This window comes from Toxotes jaculatrix, chromosome 12, assembly GCF_017976425.1.
Source record: "Toxotes jaculatrix isolate fToxJac2 chromosome 12, fToxJac2.pri, whole genome shotgun sequence".
Lineage (NCBI taxonomy): Eukaryota > Metazoa > Chordata > Actinopteri > Toxotidae > Toxotes > Toxotes jaculatrix.
The window spans coordinates 9,748,089-9,761,687 of NC_054405.1; the positions used below are offsets into that span (position 1 = coordinate 9,748,089).

The 13,599-nt window shown below is 41.9% G+C and overlaps 1 protein-coding gene across 6 annotated transcripts in view; it reads left to right on the top strand.

The window, feature by feature from the left end:
- The first annotated feature begins 730 nt into the window (after window positions 1-730).
- The window catches only part of acaca (acetyl-CoA carboxylase alpha), a 31,961-nt gene continuing 19,092 nt past the window's right edge, over window positions 731-13,599 (top strand). For all 6 annotated transcript variants that reach the window (XM_041052470.1, XM_041052471.1, XM_041052472.1 and 3 more), the window contains exons 1-25: window positions 731-894; window positions 2,166-2,424; window positions 4,580-4,712; window positions 5,085-5,223; window positions 5,583-5,692; window positions 5,790-5,871; window positions 6,016-6,114; window positions 6,375-6,481; window positions 6,601-6,711; window positions 6,839-7,048; window positions 7,142-7,312; window positions 7,956-8,117; window positions 8,335-8,498; window positions 8,665-8,815; window positions 9,014-9,117; window positions 9,225-9,452; window positions 9,632-9,782; window positions 9,903-10,037; window positions 10,724-10,870; window positions 10,969-11,157; window positions 11,930-12,030; window positions 12,139-12,227; window positions 12,458-12,582; window positions 12,811-12,924; window positions 13,424-13,537. In XM_041052470.1, coding sequence (XP_040908404.1) covers window positions 2,195-2,424; window positions 4,580-4,712; window positions 5,085-5,223; window positions 5,583-5,692; window positions 5,790-5,871; window positions 6,016-6,114; window positions 6,375-6,481; window positions 6,601-6,711; window positions 6,839-7,048; window positions 7,142-7,312; window positions 7,956-8,117; window positions 8,335-8,498; window positions 8,665-8,815; window positions 9,014-9,117; window positions 9,225-9,452; window positions 9,632-9,782; window positions 9,903-10,037; window positions 10,724-10,870; window positions 10,969-11,157; window positions 11,930-12,030; window positions 12,139-12,227; window positions 12,458-12,582; window positions 12,811-12,924; window positions 13,424-13,537 — 3,366 coding nt within the window. In that variant the 5' untranslated portion in view covers window positions 731-894; window positions 2,166-2,194. The remainder of the gene's footprint in view (window positions 895-2,165; window positions 2,425-4,579; window positions 4,713-5,084; window positions 5,224-5,582; window positions 5,693-5,789; window positions 5,872-6,015; window positions 6,115-6,374; window positions 6,482-6,600; window positions 6,712-6,838; window positions 7,049-7,141; window positions 7,313-7,955; window positions 8,118-8,334; window positions 8,499-8,664; window positions 8,816-9,013; window positions 9,118-9,224; window positions 9,453-9,631; window positions 9,783-9,902; window positions 10,038-10,723; window positions 10,871-10,968; window positions 11,158-11,929; window positions 12,031-12,138; window positions 12,228-12,457; window positions 12,583-12,810; window positions 12,925-13,423; window positions 13,538-13,599) is intronic.

Sequence of the window (13,599 nt, forward strand, 5' to 3'; positions counted from 1 at the left end):
ATACCGCTACTGTTCTGCAGCAGACAGAATGGCATGCAGTACATGCATAGATAGGAACCACCTCTACCGGGACCCGCCCCTCCGATAACCCTCTTAATCCCGCCCACAACATCCCGCTGGAATTTGATTGGTCCTCTGCGAATGAGACTGTCCTAGATATAGATAAAATAGATGGAGAATATTTAGTGAACGGTGAATCTTTACAGGCAGTACAGTGAAGATGTAACCTTTTTATGATGTTCTCATGAAAGCATTCATGTTATTAAACTAAACAGAGTAGTCTGATTCTAATTGTTTTCTAATTGCGCCGATAAGAGTACTCTATACATAACTCGAAAATTCATACAGTAACAAAGTCACAAAAACAAAAACCGTGAAGGCACCCATTGAGAAGAAACAAAACAAAAATAACTATAATGTTTAAAACGGAACTAGTTTAAAACGATAACAGTAATACCAGAGCAATGTGTGAACAGTATGGTTGAGTGATTTGTAAGGAAACTTTAAATCAGATTGATATAATATAATATAATATAATATAATATAATATAATATAATATAATATAATATAATATAATATAATATACCAGCTATCTTTGGTGGAGCATCTTGGGCATATGCAGGATCTATGAGCTTGGGTGTGGAGTCTTTTCTACCATGTCTGTTTCTATAGCGGAAGCTGAGGTCAGAGGTCAATGTCCAGGAGTAACCTGCCTGCGCATCGTCACATCACCCCACTCTCTGCTGTTAAAACGTCTGTAGGAGCAGTGTGACCTCATCATGATGTGTTTTTTTTCATCATCACTGGACGCGGAGATGTCTGATTGATAAAATTAACTTATCGATCTCTGGGACTTAACTTTGTCAGCATTACGTGTCGGTTCATCTCCACCGGTGAGTCGCTCGCTCAGATGTCTGTCTGAGATTATGTTACCAGTCTGTTTATCTGTAGTCTGGAGATTTGGACCACGCTGGAGTACAGTAGACCGGCCGGCAGCGCGGTCAGCGGGACTGTATTAATGCCGTTACTGTGGAATTATAATTGTATTAGCCACTGCCTGTAAGCTAGCTAACAAGTACGTTATTAGCATCCGCGTCTCGTCTTATCTCGGGCTGCTGTTTAGCAAGCTAGCTTTGACAGGTAACGTCGGCTGACTCACGGGCTAGCTAGTAAGCGGACCGCCAGTTATGCCAACAACTAACATGGATTTCATGAGAAGTTTCGGGTTATTGAATGCTGTTATCGGTATACGTTTGTAATGTTCCCCTGGTTCACGTTTTCAGCGTGTGTGGCTGCAGTGCTTGGCTTGTTTTTCTGGTCCCGCAAGCAGCTATCGATAGGTAAGGTGTGCCTTACCTGAGTGTCTACTCTTTCAACTTGAACGAACAGGTGGAGAAAAAAAAAATGTCGCTGTCTCAGCCTAAAGCAACGGAGGCCGGTTGGACAACACCGCCGCAGCTAGATGTTATCATATTGTTTACGCAGGGTAATGTTAATTAAATTTGTATTGGACCTCCTTGGAAACTTACCTGTTGAACGACAAGTCCTATACAGGAGTAGGTAATGTTAGTCTTTGCAAAATAAAATGTGGTCTGAAATCAATCTTAAATCAACGTACAGTTGTAGTCGTGCAATTCTCTTGGTTTATGGTATTTTGTTTGTTTGTTTGCCTTTGTTTTAAATGTAATGCACACTCAAAGTTTGTTTCACATTGCATCAGGACTTGTGTGCAGTTCTCTCAATATAGGGTTTTCAAATAGGCTGTGTTGTTATATGGGGTTGCTGTTTTTATAGAGTTGAAACAATGCTTCAGATTGGGCCGCATTTTAATGCAAATGCCATTATCTCATACTTCTTGAATCCTGATATACAACTGTTTTGGTGTGTTCAATAATAGCATCTTTATTTCTTTTTCTTTTTCTTTTATATTTATTTATTTGTTTGTTGAACCTGCACGCAATGTACTGATGCTTCCTGTGTGGATTCAGGTGTTGCAATATCAGTTGCATTATCAAGATACTTGATAGTTCATGTAACCCACTTTTGCAATATGACAAACAGCATCACATGCCAGCCGAGCAGATCTCGTGTCACATTGTGCCCTGATATTTGGACTCTGTATCTCCTTTATAACTGTTGCCTGCACTCTTCTCTTTCTTGTCAGTATTTGCAGCCTGTTCGTGTCACCCAGCCATGGCACAACAGGACAGTGCTGCCAAGAAGAACCCTGCGGTAGCGGCGTTGCACTCTCACTTCATGGTGGGATCGGTATCGGAGGAGAACTCGGAGGATGAAATCCAAGGGAAGCTGGAGACGCAGCTGGAGGAAAAGGAGACACGTTCTTTATCACCATCCTCTGGTAGCTCAGACAGCACCTATGAAATGGGCTTCGACCACATTGATGGCCCCATGCACAATCTAAGGTTAGAATTCATACCTGATTGGTCTGCATCACTTTTAGCCTGTCAGTATTTATTTACACTTTCCACACACTACTGTCAAAAAATATTTTTGCTGAAAACTGTGATTGTGATAGTAGCGATCTTGTATGTGGATACATGGTTTTCTGTAATGATTTGTCCAGGTAAAGTCAGGTTTGTTCTAAATGGAAAAACTGGGCTGGTGATGCTCAGTTTTAGTTAATTACCTTTTTTCCTTTTCTTGAGTGTTTAGATGAATTTGTACCAAGTCTGTACCAGGAAGCTGCTTAAACATTTTCCTAACTTTAAAAATATTACAGGTTCGGATTTTACATTCCATTAGTGTCTGTTGCTGTTCAAGTATTTTACTGTTTTATTTACTCTTGTTTTGTCACTTGTAAATCTTTTCACATATTGATGCATTACTTGTACATATAGTGAAGACATTACCTTTTGCAGCCAATTACAGTATTTCTCTGAGGCTATAAAGTCTGGGATATGGGAGATACAAATGTTAGTACACTTTGTTCCTTGCTCCTCCTTCACTTGGTAACCCCTTTTTACAGCACGTGTGAAAAATGTGGTTTCACTGGCAGCATACTGCTAAAGGGTTTCTCTGTGTCCTGAGTCTGTGAGGTTGGTCTGGGGAGACGGCTTAGACTTCTGAATGTTGGTTTCGGGAAAGTTGGAAAATTCTCACACACAGAAACTTTCAATCCGTCAGTCGAAAGGAGCTATTCAGTACGGACATGGCAGCAGTCTTTAGTCTCTCTGCCAGTCCCAGGTCTTTCACTGGGTTCTCCACACCTTTTCATTCACTCTCTCTTTCAGAAAGAGGGGCTTGTAAACTACAGTTTCCTCAAAAGCCTCATGCAAGATTTGGGTTTCAGGAATTGAGATTCATATGAGGAAGCTATGCTGATGTAGGTGATTGCTTAGAGAAAATCGTTATAGTAATTACACACACTTGGCTGTGTTTACTTGTTTTCTACTGTGTGTTACAGTGTGCAGACAGCCATGTAGACAGTGGTGGGGTTTTTTTAGCCCTCTGACTCATTTTGTGTGATTGTCAGGAAAGTTTGATTTTGTTTGAAATTTCAGAACTGCATGATCTATATAAGACATCAGGATCTCCTAGAGCTCAAACAGTTTCTTTGTCCGGTCCGGTTTTGTGTGATGAGTTTCACAAGGACAACGAGGATGAGAGAAGTGGGGATTAACAGAAAGAAGTTGGAATGGCCAGTTTTAAAACCAGAAATACTGGGTGGGGGTGTCTGCCTCCTCCACCCCCATAATTTCCGCTCTCATAGGACAGTGCAAACTCTTGCAGTTTCACAGCTGGATTGAAGTCAGAGCCTCCATTCAGTGGGAGCTCATTTGCCTCATGCCGGTAACCCCTACAGTGATGCAATAATGCAGTATCAGGCCACAGAAGCCAGCCAGCCAGCCAAACGAGCCCAGGCACTGCCACACCCTCCAGCCGATAGTCATATTCCTCCCCCTGTACAACCCACTCCCCCCTATGGTTCCCTTTGGGGTGGAGTCTGATTTATAGAACTGTGCAAGTCCTGTTAGAGGTACTTGCCCAAGCTTGTAAACATGTCTGAGGACTTGTGCACGATATATTCTGTTCTTTCAGTAATTATCCTATGATTTTATGATTTTATTATCCTGAAATATATCATACTTTTGCTGTTCTAACACTTATTCTAAAAATAATTAGCATCATTCTTATCATCAGTAAGTTTTAAGGCTTTTTAAATAATCATTGCTGCTGTCACAGATTTTATCTTTCCCATAAGCTATGAAGTTTAATATAAGAGACAGTAGTCTGATCCTCTGCTCCTCAGACCAGTTGTTCTCTTATAAATATGAGGTGATATCAGTGTCTTTTTGTCTGTGGGCTTCAAACATAAACCCTTTTTAAAAGCACAGCTTCTGCTGAAAGACTCAGATGTTATAGTTTCCTTCCTGCAATTTAATGTCTACATTCTTAGCTTTGTAAGATGCACATTAATAAATGATTCACATAGTTGAAATGAGCAAATGCGAGTTATTTGCTTGTTAATAGCACAGCTATGTACCAGGCACTTTTCTCCCCAAACCTGGAGGCGTTATTAAGGGCCATTGTATGGATTCTTTGTATTTCTTAAAACAGGCCAAGCATGTCAGGGCTGCACCTGGTGAAGCAAGGCAGAGATCGCCGGCGTATAGATCTGCAGAGGGACTTCACTGTGGCTTCTCCTGCTGAATTTGTCACCCGTTTCGGTGGCAACAAGGTCATCGAGAAGGTGCTGACTTTTCTGTGCCGCTGTCTTGAAAGCAAGCTAAAAGTGCTAATCATGAAACCGATCATGCCACGTTATAATAAAGCAAGCAAATCAGTGAAGAATAATAAAATAAAACAAACGGTTATTTCTATGTTTTGATTGCACAGTTATCATGTAATGACTATTACATTAGAAAATCACTGTACATATGGACATAGAAATATTGTGCAGTTGTCTTGAGCACATAAAGACAAAATGTCCTAGTTTACAATTTACTAATCCATTGACTTTCCAAACAAGAAGCAATTCTCTGAATAGGAACATGGTCCATAACCTAAGCAGCGTAACTCAACTTTGGTAAGCACTAGTAACTCAACTATCTCACTTCTCCAGGTGCTCATCGCCAACAATGGCATTGCAGCCGTTAAATGCATGCGCTCCATCCGCCGCTGGGCGTATGAGATGTTTCGCAACGAAAGGGCAATCCGCTTTGTTGTCATGGTGACCCCAGAGGACCTGAAGGCCAATGCAGGTGAGCTTTAGCATACCTTCTCTGAACATGCAAAACTCCTGAGTGAGTGTGACGACTTTGGTGTCAGACTCAGCTCTTTGGCAGTGCATCAACAATACACTGATTCTCCTGTGGGTGAACGTTATGTATGTAACTGCAGCAAGCCAATATACCACTGAGGAAAATAGATTCTGTATGTTTGGAAGGTGAAACTCATTGCTTCCTTTCGATCTTGATAATTTCTTCTTGTTCAACCTCTCTTATCAAGGAGTGGCTTATACATGGGGTGGAGTGAATGCTGTAAACTAGTAAGAAACTAGTTGCACTATTGACCATATCTTTTAACGTCATTTTACAAATTTGTTTTCTGTTTTTCACAGAGTACATTAAAATGGCAGATCATTACGTGCCTGTGCCAGGAGGGACCAACAACAACAACTACGCCAATGTGGAGCTCATTCTAGACATTGCTAAACGCATACCTGTCCAGGTACCACAGCACTTTTAATACATCTGTAATCTTTGCACATTAATCAGTAACTTAATCAAAGATTAAGTGAATGTTACCATTCTGTTGCTCCTTACAGGCTGTGTGGGCTGGGTGGGGTCACGCCTCTGAGAACCCTAAACTCCCAGAGCTGCTTCAGAAGCATGGCATTGCTTTCATGGGTTAGAGAACTTTCTTATCCTTTTTTTTTTTTTTGGCTTATCCTTTTATTACTTTGTTGACCCTTTAGTTTACATACAAATAATCTGTTTACTTAATTAAGGGCTTTTTTTGTTTTTGTTTTTTATTGCCTGCTTTATCCACAGGGCCCCCAAGTCAGGCCATGTGGGCTTTAGGAGACAAGATTGCCTCCTCTATCGTCGCTCAGACAGCTGGAATCCCAACCCTGCCCTGGAGCGGAACAGGTAGGTTTGTTTGGAGTCCAAAGGTAAAAGTAAATAGTTTTTTTCTGTTTTATAAAAAAAAAAAGAAAACAGTCAGTGTTTTCAGCATTTTCCAAGATTCCAACTTTGTATGGTCGGTGTACAGTTTTAGCGATATTGTAAATTGTGTGATGGTTCAAGTGAGGTTCTTAAGAGTTCAGAAAAGAAAATTATTAACATTACAAAATGTCTTGGAAATGAATGTGTGTGTGCTGAAAATGTCAGCTGTCTGTTATTCTCAGGCCTGACAGTAGACTGGACCGAGAACAACCAAAAGAAGAAGGTCATCAACGTTCCTCATGACGTGTATGAGCTTGGCTGCATCCAGGATGTAGAGGATGGCCTGAAAGTAAGTGTGTCATCTAACTGACAGTTCCTGAGGCCAAATGAATGTCTTGTGTGCTTTAGTAAACAATGCAAACTTGCACGTATGTTTAAAAGCTGTGTTTTTTTTTTTTCCATTGCCAGGCTGCAGAGAAGGTCAGCTACCCTCTAATGGTGAAGGCCTCAGAGGGAGGTGGAGGAAAAGGCATCCGTAAAGTCAACTGTGCAGATGATTTCCCTAACCTCTTCAGACAGGTAAGAGGAAATTATGCAAGACTTAACACATTGTAGAATAAGCCTTGAATGTATAATGAGAGAGTCCAAAGATTTAGAATAGTTTTTTTTTGTGCATTTCTTGACTTCTTTCTCCTTGGTTCTCCAGGTCCAGGCAGAAGTTCCGGGATCTCCCATTTTCGTCATGCAGCTAGCCAAGCATGCCCGCCACTTGGAGGTCCAGATCTTAGCTGATCAGTATGGCAATGCCATTTCCCTGTTTGGCAGAGATTGTTCTGTGCAGCGCCGACATCAGAAAATTATAGAGGAGGCTCCCGCTACCATCGCCACCTCTGATGTGTTTGAGGACATGGAAAAGGTATAACCCATCTAGCATTGTGAATATATAAGTACACAGCTGATAATGGAGATTTCACCCTTGATATGAACAGACCTTCATCTCTCCCCTCAGTGTGCAGTGAAGCTGGCTAAGATGGTGGGGTACGTCAGCGCAGGCACAGTGGAGTACCTCTACAGCCAGGATGGCAGCTTCTACTTCCTGGAGCTCAACCCTCGTCTGCAGGTGGAACACCCCTGTACTGAGATGGTGGCTGATGTCAACTTGCCTGCCGCCCAACTGCAGGTCAGTCTCACTCACAGGCTTGCACTGTCTGTGTTACGTCACACATGATGCTTTTGAGTCTGTAACTGTCCAGTAGCATTCAAAGTTTGCACGCTTCACCGCCTTCACTGCCCTGCCGTAGACGGGCCCCCCCCGTCTCCATGGCAACCGACTGCAAAGGAAGGGGGCAACATGCAGAAACAGTGTAGTGGAAGCAGTGGTTGTAGCAGCAATGGATCACGTGATCTGTTCTGCAGTGTTTAGGATTGTGTGTAAATAGGTCAGTGGCAGTCAAGCTGAAGGGCAGCATTGCTGGGAAAGCTGTGTAGGCAAGCTGATTGGGTGTTACTGTGGGAGTGACACACTGGCACCGAGGACGTTGGTGTCTTTTTCTAGGCAACAATAGGACTCACTGTCTGTCAGCAAGATTTTGTTTATCGGTTGTCTAGAAAACTGAAAACATGTTGTCAGCAGCGGTTATATAAGCATGCTGGAGCAAATCTGTGTGGTTCATTCAAAGCAAATACATTAATAATCCATAAATGTGCGGTAATGTGTTTTAGTTCTATTAGTTCAGGGCCTGTGAGCCTGCTCCTTAAGGTTCTGTATACATCAGTTCAAGAGCATAAACTTGTAATGTGCTAATACCACTATATTCTGACAGATTGCCATGGGTATTCCTCTTCACCGGATCAAAGACATCAGGATGCTTTATGGGGTCCAGCCCTGGGGAGACTCTCCCATTGACTTTGAGGGTCTGTCAACTGCCCCCTCCCCACGGGGTCATGTCATTGCAGCGCGTATCACCAGTGAAAATCCTGATGAGGTATGCGTCGCTCTATCCTGGTACACAAAAATACTTTGCAGCTAAATGTGAAACCAAGACTGTGATTTCTGTTGTGGTTCTGTAGTCTTTTATTTTGGCAATTTTACGCGTAATTCAATGTGTACCATAAATAAAAGCCTTTGTTATTACTTTGAAAAGTTACCCTTTTTTGGTTCATTATGAGAAGATGAACAGTGATGTTCGTTTCTGATTGCAGGGTTTTAAACCAAGCTCCGGAACAGTGCAAGAGCTGAATTTCCGCAGCAATAAGAACGTGTGGGGCTACTTCAGTGTTGCAGCGGCTGGAGGCCTGCACGAGTTTGCAGACTCCCAGTTTGGACACTGCTTCTCCTGGGGAGAGAATCGTGAAGAAGCCATCTCGTGAGTACACACTCAGCATTTGGAAAACATTGCTATGTTAGAAAGCGCTCCCAAGAACCATTTATTTATTGCTAATTTTGATATATATTTACTGTGGGAGGTATTCTCTGTGCCATTGTCTAATTAGAGGTTTTCATGTTTGTCCTATGTGGTTATGTTTTTCTAGCAACATGGTGGTGGCTCTGAAGGAGTTGTCTATCAGAGGAGACTTCAGGACCACAGTGGAATACCTCATTAAGCTCCTGGAGACTGAAAGCTTTCAGCACAACAGCATTGACACAGGCTGGCTGGACAGGCTTATCTCAGAGAAGATGCAGGTACGCAGTCCAGCTGTGACCACTGGATAAGTCTGATGAGAAAAGATCATGTTGGACAAAGTGATCCTTATTTTAATGTGCTGAAACTTGTACTACAATAACAACACGTGTTGAGATTATTGTCACCATGCAGTTTGAATATAAGCATGATTCTTTGATGTTTTCCTGGCTAAGAAGTAACGTGTGTGTTGTGTGCAGGCGGAGCGTCCCGATACCATGCTGGGAATTGTGAGTGGGGCTCTTCATGTGGCCGATGTAAATCTAAGGAACAGTGTGTCCAACTTCCTGCATTCTCTGGAAAGGTAAGAAGCATGGTCACAGAGATCCATGTCAGACAGTCGCTTCTCAGAAGAAAAACCTTTGCAGTGTTTAAATATGAAAAATGAGACGCCCTCTGCTCTCTGACCAGGGGCCAGGTGCTGCCAGCACACACACTACTCAATACTGTGGATGTGGAGCTGATCTATGAAGGTACTAAGTATGTCCTGACAGTGACACGCCAGTCTCCCAACTCCTATGTGGTCATCATGAACAACTCCTCAGCTGAGGTTGACGTCCATCGACTCAGTGATGGAGGTCTTTTGCTGTCCTATGACGGCAGCAGCTACACAACGTACATGAAGGAGGAGGTGGACAGGTAAGAGAACGCCTTAATAATAAAATTAACGTTACAGATTTAGCTGTAATCCCACCACAGAATAGAATGAAAATGACTTAAAAGATAAAGAAATGACACATCTTAATTTTTGTGAACTGAGTCAAGATACTTCTGGGCAATGAATTCCCTAAATAACAAATCTTTTTTTTTCCTTACAGGTATCGGATCACAATTGGAAACAAGACTTGTGTGTTTGAAAAGGAGAACGATCCCTCACTGCTGCGTTCTCCTTCAGCAGGAAAAATCATTCAGTACACAGTCGAGGATGGCGGACATGTGTTTGCTGGCCAGTGCTACGCTGAAATAGAGGTACAGTATGTTTAAACCTACGTGTATATTGTCCACAAGACAGATGGCATCACTTTATACTCACTTTATTATCGTTGGATGGATTGTGTGTATGTAAACTGTGATGTTTTGGTTTTCCAGGTGATGAAGATGGTAATGACCCTTACAGCTGCAGAGTCTGGTTGTATCCACTATGTGAAGAGAGCTGGAGCAGCACTGGAACCTGGCTGTGTCATTGCCAAGCTGCAGCTGGATGACCCAAGCAGAGTGCAACAGGTAAATTGATGAAGTCACTTCATGAGGTGACTCTACAGGTGCAGTCTGTGTACCTTCATGGACTGATACAGTTAACTGTGAAATGTAATATATCGTTGTTTAATTCAAAATATTAGTTTGCATTTAGGAAGTTAGGACATAACTTGCATGTATGTGTGTGTGTGTGTTCTATTATGAAAAGTAACTGACTGTCAGAGCTCCACAGGTCTGCATTTTCATTTTTCACAAGAACTGCACTCTACGTGCTCTATGAGCCTTGTACTTTGGGTGCTTGTGTGTGCATTTTTGTTTATAACGAGTGGCTGTGTGAAGTCAAAACATCAATGAAGCAGGAAATTGAAGCTGCCAACAAAGATGAAGGCTCAGTAGTCTGAAGGGAATAAGTACCAGCATAAGCATCTGAAACAAGCTAACGTCAGAAAGTCAGGATTCAGGCTTAATGGTGTAGAAGGAGCCCACTTCTAGTAAATTCGTCACTTCTGGTTAGGTAGCTGTCCACAGAAGAACAAAGTGTAAACACCACTATTTCGGCTTCTGTCTTGTACAGATATTATTCAGGGTAACTTCAGTTTCAGAGTAGGGCCAGTACTACCTACTATACCACACCATTTACAATTTCTGTGTATGAAACAATGCCACTTTCGTAATAGTGTTGGAAAATAAACATTTTTGCATTTGTCTTATAGGCAGAGCTGCACACAGGGGCCTTGCCTTCTATCCAGGCAGTAGCTCTGAGAGGAGAGAAGCTACACAGAGTGTTCCACAACACGCTCGATCACCTTGTTCACATCATGAATGGCTACTGTCTTCCCGAACCTTTCTTCAGCGCTAAGGTGAGAATTCTTACCCAGCTGGATACACGCAGACATCAGCACATCCACCTTTTAAGCAGCTTCTTAAAAATACTGTGCGACTCTTGTGTCTTTCCTAGTTGAAAGAATGGGTGGAAAGGCTGATGAAAACCATGCGTGATCCCTCTTTGCCGCTGCTGGAGCTTCAGGACATCATGACTAGTGTGTCAGGTCGCATCCCCCCTGCTGTGGAGAAGGCCATCAAGAAGGAGATGGCTCAGTATGCCAGCAACATTACCTCTGTGCTCTGCCAGTTCCCCAGCCAACAGGTGGCCCATAACACACGCACACACCGTCCTTACTATGCCCATAGAACTCTGGCTTGTCAATAACAGTAAAACACCTGTTGCCATAGTAACCCAGGTTCACAGAATGATTGGTTATGTGTAAATATATAGCACATTTTTGATGCATTTTTGATGAGTTTTGTTGGTTTGGTAGCATGGTTTCTCAGCTCATTGTCCAATGCTACTGAGATTTTCCAGTCTGCAAGAAAAATACTGTGTCAGCCTCCTTGACATTTTGTACAGTTTCTTGTGCAAACAAGTGATTTCGAAATATACATCTTAGCAGACGCGTATCTTAGTAAAAGGGTCAGACGGATAAAGGCACAGTCTCTGTCTCCCAGTCTGTGTCTTTGTGTGTGTGTGTGTGAATTGCGTAATATTTATTCAGCATTAATCAGTTTAATGAGAAAAGATGCCTTTAATCTGAGAATTTACACTGGATCTAATTTGCTGTTACTTGTGAAACATTTTGGATTCTGACATTTATGCATATTGTATGAATTTGATATTTCTGAATAGTTTATGAAAAGCAAAAAATAGCTCAGCACAAAAATTGTGAGCTGTACTGAAAATTTGCTGTCACCTCTAATTATATTTAACTAGTTTTTATGCCCAGTTGTAATCACCATCTCTGTTTGGATATAATAAGAACAAGCTAGCTAAGGGGTCATCAGTGCTACCGGGATTAGGTACTTATGAGTCTCCGCTGTGTTTGGGATTAAATGCTTATATGGTTCATCTCCTTTGTTTCCAGATTGCAAACATCCTGGACAGCCATGCTGCTACTCTGAACAAGAAGTCAGAGAGAGAAGTCTTTTTTATGAACACACAAAGCATTGTTCAGCTGGTGCAGAAGTGAGTGTCGTGCTCTTTATCTCAACATGATTAAAAGTTTCACACATCAATCACTGTGTTTTAAAGTGCATCCTATGACCTAAAATAACACATTTTTCTCTCTGACAGGTATCGCAGTGGTATCCGAGGTCACATGAAGGCAGTGGTGATGGATTTGCTCAGACAGTACCTGAAAGTAGAAATCCAGTTTCAGAATGGTGAGGAACAGACTGCTTTATTGATTTCAAGGCTTCATAGTGGTGACATGTTTTCACATGCATGAGTAACGTGGTGTTTAGCTGTGCTATGCTCCAAATACTTCTCAGAAGAATTGCATTTCCTCATTCTGTCCCTTTGGTGGAGCTCTTTCACAAGAAACTCCTCAGCACCTGTGACTCTGCAGTTCACCTGTACAATGTTTACCAAATCTCATATGTGCTGTTCACAGGACATTATGACAAATGTGTGTTTGCATTGCGTGAGGAGAACAAAGGCGACATGGCCAATGTGCTCAACTATATCTTCTCCCATGCCCAAGTCACCAAGAAGAACCTGCTGGTGACAATGTTGATTGTAAGTGTCCTTATTATTTTTTTGTAAATTGATAATGGTGGTTATGATCATGGTCAGGCTGATTGCCCATGTTGGTTTATTTATATATATATAAAAAGTAATGTAACTACTGATTAATATAATTACTGAAAACCAAAATACAATGATATGTATATAATATTAATGTGTATATGTTATTTAAAGTGTCTGGGATATCAAGCTAGTAATGTTCTGTTCTCCTGTGTCCAGGACCAACTGTGTGGCCGTGATCCCACTCTGACAGATGAACTGATGGCCATCTTGACTGAACTCACCCAGCTCAGCAAGACAACCAACGCCAAGGTGGCACTGCGTGCTCGGCAGGTCAGATGTTTACTCATAATTTTGGTCGACAAGGCTCAATATTCAACATTTGCTACCAAAAACACACTGCGTAGGAAAAAATTTTTAGCAGAAAGAACAAAGTGTGTTTGCTAAAACTTGAAAGCTGAAAAATAAAAGCTCTTCTGAAATGTTTAAAGCTTCTTAGTTCACGTAAAATCTGTGGACAGGCTTAGGCTTAACTCCTTTTAAGTGGTAAGTGGGTATATAGACGAGCATCAGATTGGGAAGTTATTGAACATCAACTTTTCAACCAAAGATTTTCTCCATGAACCATGGTGAGAATTTCACCACCAGGTGTCACTGTCCAGACTCCACTGTGACTGTGAGTAGATACAGATGCTCCTTTTTATGGGGAAAAACAAAACAGCAGACAAATGAGATTTAAAGATCTGTGACCTCTGTCACAAAGTGTAAAGGGGTATGTAAAGTCTGCAGTCTTATACCTAAAGGACCTTCCACATTCATCCTCTTTACCCAGGTATTGATAGCTTCCCACCTTCCCTCTTATGAGCTACGACACAACCAGGTGGAGTCCATCTTCCTCTCTGCCATTGATATGTATGGACACCAGTTCTGCATTGAAAACCTGCAGGTAGGTAATAAAGGACATGACTAGCACTTGTGGCTTGAAATGGACAAAGTGTTCAAGATGCT